This window comes from Symphalangus syndactylus, chromosome X (assembly GCF_028878055.3).
Source record: "Symphalangus syndactylus isolate Jambi chromosome X, NHGRI_mSymSyn1-v2.1_pri, whole genome shotgun sequence".
Classification (NCBI taxonomy): domain Eukaryota; kingdom Metazoa; phylum Chordata; class Mammalia; order Primates; family Hylobatidae; genus Symphalangus; species Symphalangus syndactylus.
In genome coordinates, this window is record NC_072447.2 from 55,006,689 (window position 1) to 55,025,940 (window position 19,252).

The 19,252-nt window shown below is 38.7% G+C and overlaps 1 protein-coding gene across 7 annotated transcripts in view; it reads left to right on the plus strand.

Annotated features, from left to right (window-relative positions):
• Window positions 1-18,393, plus strand: part of USP9X (ubiquitin specific peptidase 9 X-linked) — a 150,918-nt gene extending 132,525 nt beyond the window's left edge. For 4 of the 7 annotated variants that reach the window (XM_055269208.2, XM_063634496.1, XM_055269207.2 and 1 more), the window contains exons 35-45: window positions 350-1,103; window positions 1,641-1,764; window positions 2,797-3,022; window positions 3,528-3,657; window positions 7,644-7,829; window positions 9,179-9,399; window positions 9,486-9,574; window positions 13,681-13,837; window positions 13,993-14,253; window positions 14,910-15,005; window positions 16,777-18,393. In XM_055269208.2, coding sequence (XP_055125183.1) covers window positions 350-1,103; window positions 1,641-1,764; window positions 2,797-3,022; window positions 3,528-3,657; window positions 7,644-7,829; window positions 9,179-9,399; window positions 9,486-9,574; window positions 13,681-13,837; window positions 13,993-14,253; window positions 14,910-15,005; window positions 16,777-16,914 — 2,382 coding nt within the window. In that variant the 3' untranslated portion in view covers window positions 16,915-18,393. The remainder of the gene's footprint in view (window positions 1-349; window positions 1,104-1,640; window positions 1,765-2,796; window positions 3,023-3,527; window positions 3,658-7,643; window positions 7,830-9,178; window positions 9,400-9,485; window positions 9,575-13,680; window positions 13,838-13,992; window positions 14,254-14,909; window positions 15,006-16,776) is intronic. The other 3 variants (XM_063634497.1, XM_055269211.2, XM_055269212.2) reach the window with 1 other exon arrangement.
• The last annotated feature ends 859 nt before the right edge of the window (window positions 18,394-19,252 follow it).

Here is a 19,252-nt window from a genome sequence, read left to right on the forward strand (position 1 = left end):
CTGGCATCTTAATTGCCCAACAAATATTAGCTACTCTTATTGTTATTGTAGTTCCTTGGTTTGTGCATAGGAAACCACCTTCGTGTGAACAACAGTAAATATTGAACAGGTAATAATGGCTAGATAACAATGACAGAAACCAGTCAACAACTTACCATTTGCATATTATTAATTTCAGCATTTAAATCAGCTGACAGGATTATCTTGATAATGCTCATTGTCATGTATTTGTTTACACTTAAAAATTCAGATAAGTCTTAATGTCATTTAAAAGTTTGCTTGGGGTTTTTTTTTTTTTTTCCTGTGGATTTTAATAGAACATCTGGTAACTTCGTCTTGTTTATTTTAGGTTGATACCGTAAAGCGCTTGCTGATTAAAAAATTACCTCCTGTTCTTGCTATACAACTAAAGCGATTTGACTATGACTGGGAAAGAGAATGTGCAATCAAGTTCAATGATTATTTTGAATTTCCTCGAGAGCTGGACATGGAACCTTACACAGTTGCAGGTGTCGCAAAGCTGGAAGGGGATAATGTAAACCCAGAGAGTCAGTTGATACAACAGAGTGAGCAGTCTGAAAGTGAGACAGCAGGAAGCACAAAATACAGACTTGTGGGTGTGCTTGTACACAGTGGTCAAGCGAGTGGGGGGCATTATTATTCTTACATCATCCAAAGGAATGGTGGAGATGGTGAGAGAAATCGCTGGTATAAATTTGATGATGGTGATGTGACAGAATGTAAAATGGATGATGACGAAGAAATGAAAAACCAGTGTTTTGGTGGAGAGTACATGGGAGAAGTGTTTGATCACATGATGAAGCGCATGTCATACAGGCGCCAGAAAAGATGGTGGAATGCTTATATACTTTTTTATGAACGAATGGACACAATAGACCAAGATGATGAGTTGATAAGATATATATCAGAGCTTGCTATCACCACCAGACCTCATCAGATTATTATGCCATCAGCCATTGAGAGAAGTGTACGGAAACAGAACGTACAATTCATGCATAACCGAATGCAGTACAGTATGGAGTATTTTCAGTTTATGAAAAAACTGCTTACATGTAATGGCGTTTACTTAAACCCTCCTCCCGGTAAGTATCAAGAGAGTTTAGCTTCTTAGTAATAAAGAATAATTTCTAGTAGGTGTCAACATGTTTAAGTTCATAAAATTAATGTTTTCACTTTAAATGAGTCTAAATGGCCGGGTGTGGTGGTTCACGCCTGTAATCCCAGCACTTTGGGAGGCCGAGGTAGGTGGATCACCTGAGGTCAAGAGTTCAATACCAGCCTGACCAACAAGGTGAAACCCCATCTCTACTGAAAATATAAAAATTAGCCAGGCATGGTGGCATGCACCTGTAGTCCCAGCTACTCGGGAGGCTGAGGCAGGAGAATCGCTTGAACCTGGGAGGTGGAGGTTGCAGTGACCCAAGATGGTGCCACTGCACTCCAGCCTGGGTGACAGTCTCCATCTCAAAAAAATAAAAAAAAAATGGGTCTAAATTAAAGTAGCCTGAGAGGGGTTCTTAACAAATTTAGGACTTCTCAAAATTAATGGAAATGCAGACTTGTTTGAAAATGGGGTTGGAAAATAAAAATGTGTTTTTATATCTACATTTTATTTATAGGGCAAGATCACCTGTTGCCTGAAGCAGAAGAAATCACTATGATCAGTATTCAACTTGCTGCTAGGTTCCTCTTTACTACAGGATTTCACACAAAGAAAGTAGTCCGTGGCTCTGCCAGTGATTGGTACATTTCTTTGGATTTTTATTCCTATTATACTAATGTTTGGTTTGGTTCTTTAATAGATTGCCTTATGTTTTTCTAAACCAAGAGAATTTTGTTTGAAGTTAGGAATATAGAATAAAAACTCTGAGTCACAATAGAGAAATCATATTAAAATAGTTACTTAGTCTAAACATGGCCTTTTGTTATTCAGAAGCTGACTTCTGCTTCTATTACCTTGTATCATATCTTTGACATCCCTGCACCAAAGACTACAAGATGAGACTGAGGACAGTGACTCAGACCTGTAATCCCAGCACTTTGGGAAGCCAGGGTGGGAGGATTGCTTGAGCTCGGGAGTTAAAGACCAGCCTAGGCAACATAGTGAGACCCCCATCTCTTCAAAGAAGATTTTAAAAATTACCCAAGTATGGTGGCACACACCTGTAATCCCGGCTACTCAGAAGGCTGAGGTGGGAGGATTGCTGGAGCCTGGGAGGTTGAGGCTGCAGTGAGCCATGACTGTGCCACTGCATTCCAGCCTGGGCAGCAGAGCAAGACCCTGTCTCAAACAAAACCAAAGATTACAAGATGAGACTGAAAAGTGTAAGCTACTTATGAAATTTATTAGGTTTTAGCTTAACTAGATTGAATTCTGACACCGATTAAAAGGGTAAAAAACTAAAATGGTTTTCTTAAGTTTCTAATGGTGAAAGTATAGAGGCCAATGTATTATAAATACATTGATTTAATAATTTTTACTTACTCATTTCAGGAATAATATGTCAAGATAAGGGGGTGGTATTTTGTCATCGAACCTAGGAAGAGTTTGTTAATGGATTTTTAGAGGACAAGCTTTCACCTGTTTGGCAACTCAGAATAGACGCAGTCATAGTATTTATCTGTTGTTTTAATATTAGAAGCAACCTTTGCTGGTTCTCTCTCCAGCAGTAGAGGAAGATCTTTGTCTTTTTTTTGGTTCAATGAGACTCATCCTTTTACTATAGAGAACAAGTTATTGAATTAATAGTCATAGGTTTTTTTGTTTTATTTTAGGTATGATGCATTGTGTATTCTCCTTCGTCACAGCAAGAATGTACGTTTTTGGTTTGCTCATAATGTCCTTTTTAATGTTTCAAATCGCTTCTCTGAATACCTTCTGGAGTGCCCTAGTGCAGAAGTGAGGGGTGCGTTTGCAAAACTTATAGTCTTTATTGCACATTTTTCCTTGCAAGATGGACCATGTCCTTCACCTTTTGCCTCTCCTGGACCTTCTAGTCAGGTAATTGCACAGCTTTCTTTCTAAATAATGAGATGTTTACAAATAAATTGTGTTTCCTGGAAGTCGAAGTCACAAACATATGTGCATCCACTTGATATGTTTACCTAACAGAAACACACACATGATACGATGTCAGTGAGTTCCACTTAATATTACTGCTTAGCAATGAATAGTAATTATTGGCTCTTTAAAAATGTAAGAGAATTTTCTCTGTCCAGTTACATGCAGTAGCTTAATTGTGTTTTCTGTTAAGTAGATTTCCTATTTTGAAGGTTTTTTAAATAGTCTTAGATTTTTTAAAAAAAAATTACAGGTGTGAAGAATTATAATGAAATCCACCTCTGATCTTCATTCCCTTTCCCAAGAAACAAAATAGTTTAGTTTGTGTGATCAGTCCTTCCATAAATGTATGCCTGTATCAGCATATATGCATGTCCTTTTTATGCAAGTAGAAGTATACATATGCCTTGTTGCTGTAAAACAGGTAATGTTTTATCCTTTACAGGCTTATGACAACTTAAGCTTGAGTGATCACTTACTAAGAGCAGTACTAAATCTCTTGAGAAGGGAAGTTTCAGAGCATGGGCGTCATTTACAGCAGTATTTCAACCTGTTTGTAATGTATGCCAATTTAGGTAAGAATTTAAGTTTTTCAGAATTCTGTTTTGATGTATCATATTAAATTGTGAAGTCATTTAGGTCAAGCGATGAAATATAATCTGATCTGAAGTAGAAACAATTTCCCATAAAACCTGTTGTGAATTTTATCTGAACATGGCACTTTCACCTTTTACTTTGTTTATGCATGTGTCTTTGTCGTAGACACAGGTCAGAATCTGTGTTTTGATTTTTTTTTTTTTTTTTTTAATCTCCTAATGCAGTGGTGCCAAATCTGGCTGCTTTTGGAGAATACTGGTTTCTAGGCCTCTTCTCACACTGAATCAGCATCCCCAAAGCTAATGTCAGGGAATCCATGTTTTCAAAGGGGTCCCCAGATGGTTGTGATACTCACCAAATTTAGATAGCAGACTTGGTCTGTACATAAGTTTTTGTTTAAACTATAATTATGGATAATATAAATATTCACTTAAAATATTGATTTAAAATATTGATTTAGGGGCTGGGCACAATGGCTTATGCCTGTACTCCCAGCACTTTAGGAGGCCAAGGCAAGAGGATTGCTTGAGCCCAGGAGACCAACCTAGGCACCATAGGGAGACTCTATCTCTACAAAATAAAATTTAAAAATTAGCTGGGTGTAGTGGCATATGCCTGTAGTCCTAGCTACTTGGGAGGCTGAGGTGGGAGAATCACTTGAGCTAAGGAGGTTGAGGCTGCAGTGACCTGTGATTGCACCACTGTACTCCAGCCTGGGCAACAGAATGAGACCCTGTCTCCAGAAAGCAAACAAACCAAAAAGTCATATATCCAAAATGAAGTTCTCTATCCAGGCATACCTGTCATTTCAGGTTTTTTTCTGTGACCTTACTTAATCACCATTGGATCCATGGCCCTTTTAACATAAGGGAGATTGTACTTTTCATTTGTCTATTTAGTTTGTCTTCTTTTCCCTTACCTTTTCCATAATTGCAGATATTTGGGTATTTGTAGATGAGAAAGAGAATATTTATTACACAGACAAGCATAAGTGGAATGTGTATTTCAAACTTAAAAATGCCAAATTTAGACATTCAGAAAAATCCTATTCTGTTCAACTCTTCTTTTAGATATTGCCTGTTCACAAAGCACACATCATTGTTCCATAATGTAACCTACTTGTAAAATTTTGCTGCTGAAAACAAATACTGTAGGGCCTGTAAACCTTAATATGAAGTCCTTAAGATCAGATATGCATTGGTATTGAGAACTGTTTGGATTTAAGAAAAGCAAGGCAGTGCATATATCAACATCTCTATAGCAGGATCTGAGACAACAACTTACAATTGAACACATTAATATTTCTACAGTAAAATACGAATATTTATACTGAAGGGAGAAATAAAGACTATAAGTAGCCTTTAGTCAGTTCGGGCTAGGTTATCCCACCGAACACATTTTGACACCAACTTAATGAAAAACTTTGTTGGGCTTGGCGAGGTGGCTCACGCATGTAATCTCAGCACTTTGGGAGGCCGAGGCAGGCGGATCACCTGAGGTGTGGAGTTCAAGACCAGCCTGGCAAACATGGTGAAACCCCATCTCTACTTAAAAATACAAAAATCAGCAGGGCGTGGTAGCGGGCACCTGTAGTCCCAGCTATTCGGGAGGCTGAGGCTTGAACCTGGGAGGCAGAGGTTGCAGTGAGCCAATATCGCGCCACTGTACTCCAGCCTGGGCGACAGGGCAAGACTCTGTCTCAAAAAAAAAAAAACTTGTTATAATAATAGCTTTTAGGCCGGGCGCGGTGGCTCACGTCTGTAATCCCAGCACTTTGGGAGGCCGAGGCAGGCGGATCACGAGATCAGGAGTTCAAGACTAGCCTGACCACCATGGTGAAACCCCGTCTCTACTAAATATACAAAAATTAGCCGGGCATGGTGGCACATGCCTGTAATCCCAGCTACTCAGGAGGCTGCGGCAGGAGAATCGCTTGAACCCGGAAGGCGGAGGTTGCAGTGAGCTGAGATCACACCACTGCACTCCAGCCTGGGAGACAAAGTGAGACTCCATCTTAAAAAAAATTAAAAATTAAAGTAGCTTTTGGAATCTTAGGATTTCAGATAAGAGGTTGTAGACCTGTTTTTATTATGTTTTTGGGAATATGGCAATAAATAAGATTGCCTAATGGGATATTGAAGCAAATAATGTAGTTGCCATAAAATATGTTAATAGCTATAATAGGGAAAATGCAAAGTGCATCATTGGGGGCGTGGTACCTGAAGGGATTTGGGGAGTGCAGAAGACTTAATGGGGAATGTAACATGGGAATTGGTTAATTGAGCTTTCCATCTAGAGTGTGAACAGCAGATGCAAAGACTTGATAAACTTGGCGTGGCTTATTGGATGGGATGAAAATTGTCCAGTCTGACTAGAATTGTTGTAAGATGGGAATGGCAGGAGTTTCTGATTATGCGGTTCTAATAGGCCTTCTGAGAGAGACTGAGGCATTGGATGAGCCATTGTAGGGTTTTGAACAGGTAATACCATCTAGAAAGAGCACTGTGGCCACAGTGTGGAATGGATTGCAATAGAGTAAGATCCCAGAGAGTGTTAAAATGATCTATAGACATAAGATCATTGTGACCTGTACTGGAGAACTGGCAGTGAGGGAGATGCAAGTGGACAGATAGATATATGATGCTTTTTATAAGAAGTAGAATCAGTAGATTTGGTGATGGGATATTCAGAGAAGGAGGGAACAGGGAAGAGATGTGAAGAATGATGCCGAAAATTCTAACATGAACAACTGTGAGTGGATAGTGGTACCATTTACTGAGGGGAAACACAGGAGGAGAAACATGTATGTATGGGAAGAAAGGGGTGAGTTCAGTTTGGGTGGATTGAGTTTGAGTCTGTGTGACACCCAAATGGAGATATACAGTAGAACAGTAAGTAATTTGTCTTGAAATGTTTCTGGATCATCTGAATGAAAATATCTAGAACATTAAAACCGTGAGCGTGGGCTAGATCATCCAGGAAAATCAGTGTGAGGAGATAGCCTGGCATGGGAACTTGGAGAAACATCAGTTTTTAAGAGACAGGAAGGAGTCGCTGCAAATAAGAACAAAAAGAAGTAGAAAGAAAATCAGGATCCAGGGAGGAAGAAGTAGTTATGGTTTGAGAACTGCTCCTTAGCTTATTACCATGAAGAGGGGCCAAAACCAAATCGGCGTGGGTTGAGGAATAGAAAATGAGAAAGTAGAGAGACCAAATGTAGGTATCTTTTTCAAGAAGTTTGGCTGTAGAGGAAAGAAGAGAGGCAGGCAATTTATAAAAGAGTTCGTGCTTCTCATTTAATATAGTTATTTTGTTCTTTTCATCCTCGTCACAAATGAGAGTTGCAGTCTCGGTTAGTCCCTTTAGACTCTCCAGGCCGTAGAAAGTGTTCATCTTCTGGTCGGGCGTGGTGGCTTATAATCCCAGCACTGGAAGGCCAAGGCGGGCAGATCACGAGGTCAAGATATCGAGACCACCCAGGCCAACATGGTGAAACCCCGTCTCTACTAGAAATACAAAAATTAGCTGGGCATGGTATGTGCTGTAGTCCAGCTACTGGGGAGGCTCAGGCAGGAGAATTGCTTGAACCCGGGAGGCAGAGGTTGCAGTGAGCTGAGATCATACTACTGCACTCCAGCCTGGTGAGAGAGCGAGACTCTGTCTCAAAAAAGAAAGTGTTCATCTTCCTTACAGTGAGCCGGTGTGATTGGAATGTTGTAGTCGTAGTCACTGTTGAACGATGTTAATACTTATACTCAATGGGTGAATTTTCTTTTCTAGTAAAATAATTCTGAATGCTAAGTAAAAGTGATAAAATTACAAATCAAAATTTTTCTGATCATAAAAATTATAGACAAGATATTTTGTATAACTACTTGTTTTATTCATGAAGCCCTCGCCATCTTAATTTTTTCCTCGTATTTTTCTCCCTCTTTCTTCTCCCCTTCACTCCTTTTTGTTGTAGGTGTGGCAGAGAAGACACAGCTTCTGAAATTGAGTGTACCTGCTACTTTTATGCTTGTGTCTTTAGATGAAGGTCCAGGTCCTCCAATCAAATACCAGTATGCTGAATTAGGCAAATTATACTCAGTAGTGTCACAGCTGATCCGCTGTTGCAATGTCTCTTCAAGAATGCAGTCTTCAATCAATGGTAAATTTGAATGCTCCATTCTTTACACTAGTTTTTTTTGTTTGTTTGTTTATTTTGAGACTGAGTTTTGCTGTTGCTGCCCAGCCTGGAGTGCAGTGGCATGATCTCGGCTCACTGTAACCTCCGCCTCCCCGGTTTAAGCCATCCTGCCTCAGCCTCCCAAGTAGCTGGGATTACAGGCGCCCACCACCACGCCCAGCTAATTTTGTATTTTTAGCAGAGACGGGGTTTCGCCATGTTGGTCATGCTGGTCTCGAACTCCTGACCTCAGGTGATCTGCCCACCTCAGCCTCCCAAAGTGCTGGGATTACAGGTGTGAGCCACCATGCCCGGCCCTCTTTACGGTAGTTTTTAAATGCTGCTGGGCATATATAGTACTAAGAGTCTGGAGGAAGATTTTTGCTTTGGAATATTTTAGCCCTGTACCTTTTTTACGTGTTTAATGGGGATCTTTTTTCTGTCTCCTTGTGACTGAGGTTGATACCATGTTTATGAAATAGTTTAAGAATTAACTTTTTAGGCTGGGCTCAGTGGCTCATGCCTGTAATCCCTACGCTTTGGGGGAGGCCAAGGCAGGAGGATCACTTGAGCTCAAGAGTTTGAGCCTGGGCAACATAGCGAGACTTCATCTCTACTAAAAATTAACAACAAAAAAGTTGGCTGGGTGTGGTGATATGCACCTGTTGTCCCAGCTACTCAGGAGACTGAAGTGGGAGAATCACTTCAGCCCAGGAGATCAAGGCTGCAGTGAGCTGTGGTCACACCACTGCACTCCAGCCTAGGTGACACAGTGAGACTCTGTGTCAAAAAAAAAAAAAAAAAAAAAAAAAAAAAAAATTTTAGATTTTGCATTTTTACATCTTGGTATATCTATCTGATCATTATAATGCATAATGTTACTTTCTTCTTTGTGCTTAGGAAACTTGATTTAAAATGTTATTTCTCTAAAATAAAACATTTGGCCAGGTGTGGTGGCTCATGCTTGTAATCCTAGCATTTCGGGAGGCTGAGGCGGGTGGATCACTTGAGGTCAAGAGTTCAAGACCAGCCTGGCAAACATGGCGAAACCCCGTCTCTACAAAAATACAAAAAAAATTAGCCAGGTGTGGTGATGTGCACCTGTAGTCCCAGCTACTCAGAAGGCTGAGGCAGGAGAATCACTTGAACCCAGGAGGTGGCGGTTGCGGTGAGCTGAGATCATGCCATTGCACTCCAGCCTGGGCAACAGTGAGACTCCATCTAAAAAAATAAAAATAAAAAATTATAGGCTATTTTCTATCGTGAAAGTTGTGTATTATTATTGTGGAGAAACTTATTAGTTTTTTATTGGTGACAAATCTGTATTCTAGGTAATCCTCCTCTTCCCAATCCTTTTGGTGATCCTAATTTATCACAACCCATAATGCCAATTCAGCAGAATGTGGCAGACATTTTATTTGTGAGAACAAGTTATGTGAAGAAAATCATTGAAGACTGCAGTAATTCAGAGGAAACTGTCAAATTGCTTCGTTTTTGCTGCTGGGAGAATCCTCAATTCTCATCTACTGTCCTCGGTGAACTTCTCTGGCAGGTAAAAGGAAAATAACATTTGTATGTTTATAATTTGTTTTGTTATTCCTTTCATTAAGTTACTCACCATGTCTTTCTTGTTTTTAGGTTGCATATTCCTATACCTATGAACTGCGGCCCTATTTGGATCTGCTTTTGCAAATCTTACTGATTGAGGACTCCTGGCAAACTCACAGGTGGATACTCTTTTCGTGACTGGAAACAATTAGGCTTGCCCAGGTGTTAGAGTTAACTGAAATTGACAGTCACCACATTTTTTTTAACCTATTGGAGTTCTAGTGAATGTTTTATCTTAAACCTAGGACAAGGGTAAATAACAAGTTCTTCTCCCCCTTGCTTCAGAATTTTATTTCTTTTTTTATTCTTTTTTCTCCTGCCTAAGTTTCATACTTAATAAGCCTGTTTCTTTAGAATGACTTTTAATTAAGGAGGAGCTAGCTTGGGCATTTGGTAAATATTTGAATTTCATTAATGATGCCCGAGGATTATTTTATGATTAGATTACATTTGTTTTAGAATTAGTCACTTGAAGTAACTTAGTCATTAGTCACATGAAGTATAATAGTATATGTAAAAAGTCTTTAGGTAAGTACGGTTTGCATTTTTCATGGTATTTATATTCTGTAAAGTCACCACAGACACTGAGTTAGCAAATACTGAAGCATTACTCCTAGGAGGAAATACAGAATTAGGTTTCTATAAGCCTCTGTTTAGATTTTTATCAACCAGTCAATACATAACCTTGTTTTATGTGTATTTCTACTTAAAGTCATTTAATATGTATTGTTGACTCATAAAGTTCACAGCCAACAGCTCTATAACTTAAGCCTGAACTTAAGCTTCTCAACACATTCTCCATAAGGCACATCACAGCCTTCTTGTGGTTAGGAACATTAGCTAACACTTCAACATTATATACTTGGGGGTCATTTTAAACATAAAAATAACCAACAAAAGCACAAATATGTGGAAAATGTGGCACTAAATACACCATGAAGAAGGACACTTGTTTACAGCTTAAGCTGAAACAAGACAGAATGACACTCTTTTGGACTTCAGCTAGGAACGTTTGTGTTGGACAACTTGATATTTTTGCTGCTCTGTATATGTCTGCAGATGACCAAGAAAGCACTTTGATGATTGATTTTGCAGTTATCAATAAAGTTTAGGAAGTAAACAAATTCACAAATGTGGAATTCATGAATAATGAGGGGAATCAATTATAATTTTTATGAGAACTTTTAGAATGTTAATTAAGTTTTTTCCCCCATAAAAACTAAGGTTATCCAGCTTAACTGGCCCTCAAACTTTCACTAGAATTTTTCTATTTGTTTTTGGGTTTTTTTTTTGTAGTAAAAGTTGAATATATTATCTTTAATCCCAAGAGTTATATAATTGATGATAAATTATGGTATTAGTTGACAGCACTGCCAGGTTTTAGAACTTCCCTTCCCACATGGAAGATAGTATAATAGTTTGTTTGGGAAAACAATTCAAAGTCTGTGTCGCAGTTTGCCTCCCATCTGCCAATGTAATAAACTTAAAAACAAGTTCTGTAACAACAAAATGCTTAAAGAGAAGTTACAATCTGGAGTTTTAGTGGGGATTGCGAAAGCCAGAATTTGCAACTTAGTATTTTCAAATTATCTCCAAATTTACCATAATAGATTTCAAACAAATACTGTAAAAATAGCATTAAACCAAAAATCAATTTTTATGAGACACAGAAGATAGTAGCTCAGAATTATAGTCATTTATTCAGGCAGTATTCAGTGCCCTTCTAAATATGTTCATAGGATTTGAAAGCTTCCTTCAGAGTGGATTTTAATGAAATCTAACTTTTACTATTTTTAAAAAATGCTGTATTTCTGGGCACAGTGGCTTACCCCTGTAATAAGCACTTTGGGAGGCCAAGGCGGGAGAATCGCTTGAGACCAGGAGTTCAAGGCCAGCTTGACCAACATAGCAAGATCTTGCCTCTATTTTTTAAAAAAAGAAAATATTGTAAGCACTACAGTTTTAAACCAGTTAATGACATCTTAGCTCTTGTTTGATTAGAGCAAGTGATAATGGCAAAGACATATGTGCTAGAATAAATGTGGGAATTACACTTTTGTGCAATCAAATTAGTAAGATAGTGTTACATGAATCACTGGCCCAAACGTGAAAATAATTTTCTCATATTGAGCTTTTAGTTCATTCAGTAAACAATGTTCAAATATTTATAGAGTGTCTACCATGTGCCCAGTACTGCTTGGCATCAGGTAATAAGGCATGTGAAGATAGTATTAATAAAAATAGCATTTGAGAACAGTTGATGCTAATGGGGAGAAAATATGATATGGCAGAAATAATGATTTAGCACTTCATTGTTACTTGAAAAAACTGAAGGTAAAAGCAATTTATATGTAGTGTTTCAGATGAAACAGCAAGAGGGCCTGAACATGGTTGATTTGTCTGAAATGATTAAGCTTTGCAAAATTGTTGAAGTAATCTGTTTTGTTTGGAAATCACGAATGCATTTGATGGAGGAAAAAAAATCTTACTTTGAATTTAAACATACTATTAAGTAAAATACATAGTGTACATTAGAATCTTTAAATTCTCAGTGTCCAGATTATGTTTTCTAATTGAGGTAAAATTTACATAACAAAACTCACCATTTCAAAGTATACAATTCAGTGACTTGTAGTACATTCACAATGTTTGTATAGCCATGACCACTATCTGATTCCACAACTTTTTTTTTTTTTTTTGAGCGGGAGTCTCTGTCGCCCAGGCTGGAGTGCAGTGGTGCGATCTCAGCTCACTGCAAGCTCCGCCTCCTGGGTTCACGCCATTCTCCTGTCTCAGCCTCCCGAGTAGCTGGGACTACAGGCGCCCGCCACCATGCCCGGCTAATTTTTTGTATTTTTAGTGGAGACGGGGTTTCACTGTGTTAGCCAGGATGGTCTCTATCTCCTGACCTCGTGATCTGCCCGCCTCGACCTCCCGAAGTGCTGGGATTACAGGTGTGAGCCACTGTGCCCGTCCCAGAACATTTTTTTTTTATTACCCCAAAAGGAAACCCCTACCCAATTAAGCAGTCACTCACCATTCCTTCTAGCCCCAGCAACCACTAATCTGCTCTCTGTCTCTGTGGATTTGCCTCTTCTAGACATTTCGTAAAAACGAAATCATGCAATTTGTGTGTCTGACTTCTTTCACTTAGCTTAATGTTTTCAGAGTCCATCCATGTTATAGCATATATCATTACTTTATAGCTGAATAATATTTCATTTTATGGACATATACACACCACATTTTGTTTATTGGCACATAATCTTTTTAACACAAAAGAAACAAGGTATGTTTGTGCCCCTACAATCATGTTTTAAGTTAGTTATTTCAGGGAAAGACAGGAACTAGTTGGCTATGTACTATTACTCTGTTGTAGTTTGGGAGAAACTGAAATGAAATCCTGTGTTAGTGGCCAATCAGCCAAATTGTACTGTTGCCTGTCAAAATGCTTTGCCTGCCATGTATTCTCATTATAATTCAAATACTGTACCTCCAAATTACGTCACTGAATCCTAACTTGCCTTCAGAGATGCAGTTTTATAAAAGGTATTGATGTGTAGCAAATTACCCTCAACTACAGCAGTCATAAACTTAGTTACTAACTTTTTTTAAGTTTGCATTACTCTTGAGTGTCCTGAATTCACTTCAGGTAATGTGTTTAAATTACATACATGGCAGAATTATTTTGGATTGGCAATAAGTTAGTAAGAGCGCAGACTCTGGAGTCACACTGCTCCGCAGCTATATGACCTCGGCAAGCTGTGTAACTCTGTGCCAATTTTCTCACCTGTTAAAAGGTTTAATAATAAGGCCAGGCACAGTGGCTCATGTCTGTAATCCCAGCACTTTGGGAGGCCAAGGCGGGTGGATCACGAGGTCAGGAGATCGAGACCATCCTGGCTAACACGGTGAAACCCCGTCTCTACTAAAAATACAAAAAATTAGCTGGGTGTGGTGGCACACGCCTGTAGTAGGGCTGAGGCAGGAGAGAGGCGTGAACCTGGGAGGCAGGACTTACAGTAAGCCGAGATGGCGCCACTGCACTCCAGCCCAGGCCGTCTCAAAAAAATAAATAAAAAATAAAGGTTTAATAATACCTATTGTCTAATGTTAGATTAAATGACTAAATCAAAGACATTATTGAGTGGCACATAGTAGGCACTCAGTATATATTAGCTATTAGGTTTTAGATGTTTTTATTTTATATCTGATTCTCTTTCAGAATTCATAATGCACTGAAAGGAATTCCAGATGACCGAGATGGGCTGTTTGACACAATCCAGCGCTCTAAGAATCACTATCAAAAAAGAGCATACCAGTGTATAAAATGTATGGTAGCTCTATTTAGTAACTGTCCTGTTGCTTACCAAATCCTGCAGGTGAGGATTTTTTCTTATAATTTTGTAGAAATCTTAATCAGAATTAAGGATTCTTTCTGTTTTAAAAGAAGAGAATCATGAGAACTTGGGGTTGTCATTTTAAGTTAACTTTGAAGTATTCCAAATCCTCTTAACTATATGGTTTTCTTTTGCAGGGCAATGGAGATCTTAAAAGAAAGTGGACCTGGGCGGTGGAATGGCTTGGAGATGAACTTGAAAGAAGACCATACACTGGCAATCCTCAGTACACTTACAACAATTGGTCTCCCCCAGTGCAAAGCAATGAAACATCAAATGGTTATTTCTTGGAGAGATCACATAGTGCTAGGATGACACTTGCAAAAGCTTGTGAACTCTGTCCAGAGGAGGTAAAAAAAGCCACCAGTGTGCAGCAGATAGAAATGGAAGAGAGCAAAGTAATTCTTTATTTTATAGGCCAGTGTTTATGTATTAATGATATTATTAAAAGATTATGTTGAAGTTTTGGGTTTTGAAAAATGTTTATTCGGCTGGGCACGGTGGCTCACGCCTGTAATCCCAGCACTTTGGGAGGCCGAGGCAGGCAGATCACCTGAGGTCAGGAGTTCAAGACCAGCCTGGCCAACATGGTGAAACCCCATCTCTACTAAAAATAGAAAAATTAGCCGGGCGTGGTGGCAGGCACCTGTAATCTCAGCTACTTGGGAGGCTGAGGCTGGAGAATGACTTGAACTCAGGAGGCGCAGGTTGCAGTGAGTGGAGATCGTGCCAGTGCGCTCCAGCCTGGATGACAAGAGCAAAACTCTATGTCAAAAAAAGAAAAGAATGTTTATTCTATGTCATCTTAAGATAATGAAGGGAGCCTTCTTTTGGAGAAATTTCTGTGAAATTGCCTGAAATGTAGTAGTTGTGAGAGAATGCAAATCAGGTTTTTTGTTTTGTTTTGTTTTTTGATTTTTCCCCAAGTTCTTTATCTGCAGTAAAAGAAAGTTGCTAATGGGTCAGTTTTGTAGATTTTAAAAGTTTATTTCAAATAGAAAAAAATAAACGAGTTTGCCTACATAATTTTTTATCTTGAAATATTCAAAATTAGGAGCCAGATGACCAAGATGCTCCAGATGAACATGAGTCGCCTCCACCTGAAGATGCCCCATTGTACCCCCATTCACCTGGATCTCAGTATCAACAGGTAAACAGGTTTTATCCCCTAGAACGAGGTTTTATGCTTAATTTTAGAGGATGGCTCAATTGTTTGTTGTGACTACAAAGTAACAAGTAGGATTATCTAGTCTAGCTTTGGGAGCATGATCAGAAGAGGGATGGTTTGGAGTGGGGATCATGGTGTAACATGTTTGAACTTAACCACTGTAGGGTTTTCCTTGTCAAGAAGGTGTCCTTCTTGTGCTAGTAGTTCATGAAACTATGTGAGAATTTATGTCAACATAAAATGATCATTGTTTAGTGCAAAGGATTGTGGTGACATTTCCTGTGAGGTAAAATCTTCACCTGGATTCCAAAAACATTATTAAGATATGGCAATGAAGTAAGAAGTCCTTGGTTACTTAGCCACAGGTTTCAGTGATGGTAAAAATCACTGGAAAAAAAAGGATTTGAGTAGATTTCCATAAGTGATTAAAGTAAATAAACTAGTAAATAAATAGCAAAATAAATGAGATGAAGAAACATTCTAAATGATAACTTTTTCTTTCTGAAACCAAAATGTGACTAAATCAGCTCTTGTGAGGCAGTGGTACTTAAACTTGAACAGGCGTGAGTCTCCCTGGAAGGCTTGCTCCAGCAGAGGGCTAGATGCTACCCCAAAGTGTCTGATTTCGTAAGTCTTCAAGGGGCTGGAAAATGTACATTTCTAACAAGTTCCCAAGTGATGCTGCTAGTGGTCCAGGAACCATACTTGGAGAAACATTTCAGGCATTCTTTCTTACATTTCACTGTGTACATAGAAGCAAACTGAATAGTTAGGAAGTACACATTCAGCATACTTATTTTCATCTATACAAAGTAAAGCCTGGCCAGGCGCGGTAGCTCATGCCTGTAATGCCCAACACTTTGGAAGGCTGAGGCAGGTGGATCACCTGAGGTCAGGAGTTAGAGACCAGCCTGACCAACATGGAGAAACCCTGTCTCTACTAAAAATACAAAATTAGTCGGGTATGGTGGCGCATGCCTGTAATCCCAGCTACTCAGGAGGCTGAGGCAAGAGAATCTCTTGAACCCAGGAGGCAGAGGTTGTGGTGACTCGAGATAGCACCATTGCACTCCAGCCTGGGCAACAAGAGCGAAACTCCCATCTCAAAAAAAAAAAAAAAAAAGCCTAAAATCTTGGCTTGGCTGATGGAGCATGTACAGAAAAATGAGAGCACTGTAGGGTTCAGACATTTTAAAAGGTTAAGGAACCAAATCCACAAGGAAGGTTAACTTCCTTTGACCCTGAGAAAGCTCTTATGTTAATCATGCCTGGTTACTTTATCATCTTGAACATTTTTCTGTTTTTAATCAGCATTATTGTGAGTTCAGGGTTACTGCTCCTGTATGTCTTACATCATGGTTAGTCAATCAGATTTAGCATGTGGAAGAGTCAATAGATGCTCATAGATCATTCTGAAAATTTTTTACCAAGAGCAACAGTGGGTTAATCCTTTATTTGCCAGACTTGAGTCTAAATAATTTTTGGCACTAAAAATCACTTTGGCCAAAGATTTATGTGGACCTACACAATCACTGCTCTTATTCAGGGTTTTGGGGTTTGCATTTACACTACGTTTTTCAAGCCTTTTTTTGTTTGTGTTTTTGTTTTTGTTTTGCACTATAGTAGTCCAAGGGTATTTACAGAGTAAGTCCCAAGAATAAAAGTATACATTTCCAGAGACTTCAGACCATGATTCTGAAGTTGTTTTACTATGTGAAAAGTTTTAACATGCAGATCTCTTCTCCTTTCCCAGAATAACCATGTGCATGGACAGCCATATACGGGCCCAGCAGCACATCACATGAACAACCCTCAGAGAACTGGCCAACGAGCACAAGAAAATTATGAAGGCAGTGAAGAAGTATCCCCACCTCAAACCAAGGATCAGTGAAATGCACATACTTAACTGGTTCCATCAAGACTGTGCACCCAGGCCTTACAGTCCAACCTTTTTCTGTGTCTGGCTAATATTTAAAACTAGAAAAACTATTCCTAATCAACATGGAGTGGAGAGTTAATTCACTGTCAAATCTGCAGAAATTTGCTGTCAATATATAACCCGCCTGCAGTGGAAAGTGTATAGTGTTTTGTAATAAATGGCCTGATGCTAATGTGTAAATGGCAAAGGTGTATATAGTATATTAATGTTGACTGTTAATTCTTAAGCAAGAAACTTTTTTCTTGATGAGACTCACAGATCTACACAAACTACAAAAGTTAATTTTCTTGTTATACCCACTGCACTCTGCAACCAGTGTTGCCTGCCTCATGGCAGTTGGATCAGCTCCTTTACAAAAAAAAAAAAAAAAAAAAAACCAACAGCAACAAAACAGAGCCCATCCATGTCAGCCACACCAATAGTTTCATGTTAATTCTTTGCCACTGGAGTCAATTTTGCTATGAGCAATGTAAGGCTGGTAACCTTTAAATTATTTGGTTGATGTGGACAATTGGTGATGTAACACTGTTTCTAGATTTTTTTCATTGCCTTTTTATTCTGATATTAGGTTAATCACTTTGAAGCTATAGTTATGCTGTAACATTTAGCATGGCTTCACACCAAGTTAGTGTAGCCAATGAGGAAAAAGTTACCATAATGACAGCAGTTGTCCGAGAAGTGACAGCTGTATTACTCAGAGCTTTTACTTCTTACACCTAGAATATTAAAATATAAAACAAGGGGAGAAATGTGACAAACAGGCTGTTTTCAGTTGCACATACGTTCCTTATATATAATGTTTGACAGTTCAGTCTCTGGGTGGGATAAAGAACACTTACCTATCAATAATGGGAATTTTTAAAGATTTAAAACAAATATGCAAAAATTTGCTATGCCAAGATGCTGGAGCATAATAGAAGACTGTATTTGGTGTGCTTGTTTTGTTTCTTTGGTAGAGTTTATTAGGTGAATCTTCTAAAACTTTCCTTCTGTTGGATCCCAGTGACGTGGAAGTCATCAGAACCCCACGGTACTTGGAGTACCTCTCTGCACCAAGATAGCTGGCTGATTTTCTGCTCAGTCACAATTTTACTTGAAAGCAAGAATTGTCCTAGCTCCTTTTCCATTATTCCAAGACGTTTAATGTTCAAAGCAGGGTCTCATTAAAAAATAAACTACTGGTTAGTTAATATAATTGAGATATCACAATTTCAGAATAAACATTTGATTAAAAATAAGGAACTCCTCAGTTCATACTGTATTTAAAAGAGAATTGGTAACTTGAATGTGTGTAATTTTTTGGAACCTGTCTAAAAACCAAATACCCCTGCAAACAGATACAGCCCATCCTATTCTATTTAAATATTTTGCTGTTTTATTTTATAGAAATTATTTTGCTGAATTCACAAATAGAATTTGATTTAAGAAGAACTTTTTGTCCTGTGGTGTGTTTTTGGTTTTTTTGGTTACTTTTTTTGTCCTTTTTTTTAAAAGAGGACTGCATATTAAAATTCATTCTGTGCATAGCATGCCTAGGCATGACACTGATTCAGGATTTCAGTCACATCGAGTTTTTATGCACAGAAAGATTTGACCTTTGGCCCTCTACTGAAGATTTTGAGAAATCAGGATGTTGACACTGTAAAAGTTTCCTAACATAATCTTGTACTTTTTGTATGTTTTTTATATACATGTATATTTAATGAGCACAAGCTTGGTTGTATTTTTTACAATTCAGTTAATAGGGAAATGTTTTGTCAAAAGGCTACACTTGGAACTGAACAAAGCAGAAACAAAATTGAGCATTGCATTATTTTGTGATTAAAAGGGGCAGGTATTTAAGATAAAGCTTTGGGTATCTTATTTGTAGTACTCTATAGTCAACCTGTGCTTCTAAGTGTTCCTGTAGGACATTTTGACACCAGATAGTTTTTACTTTGAGTGAAAGTCACACACAGTGTTTGCAATTCCAACTGATTTTTGTTTTGTTTTTATTTTTTTTGTTTTCTTTGAGATGGAGTCTTGCACTGTCACCCAGGCTGGAGTGCAGTGGCACAATCTTGGCTCACTGCAACGTCGCCTCCTGTGTTCAAGCGATTCTTCCGCCTCAGCCTCCCAAGTAGCTGGGATTAGTAGAGACAGGGTTTCACCGTGTTGGCCAGGCTGGTCTTGAACTCCTGACCTCAGGTGATCTGCCTGCCTCGGCCTCCCAAAGTGCTGGGATTTCAGGTGTGAGCCACCGCGCCTGGCCCCAGTTGATAGTTTTTTAATTTAAATGTTCCTCAATTCC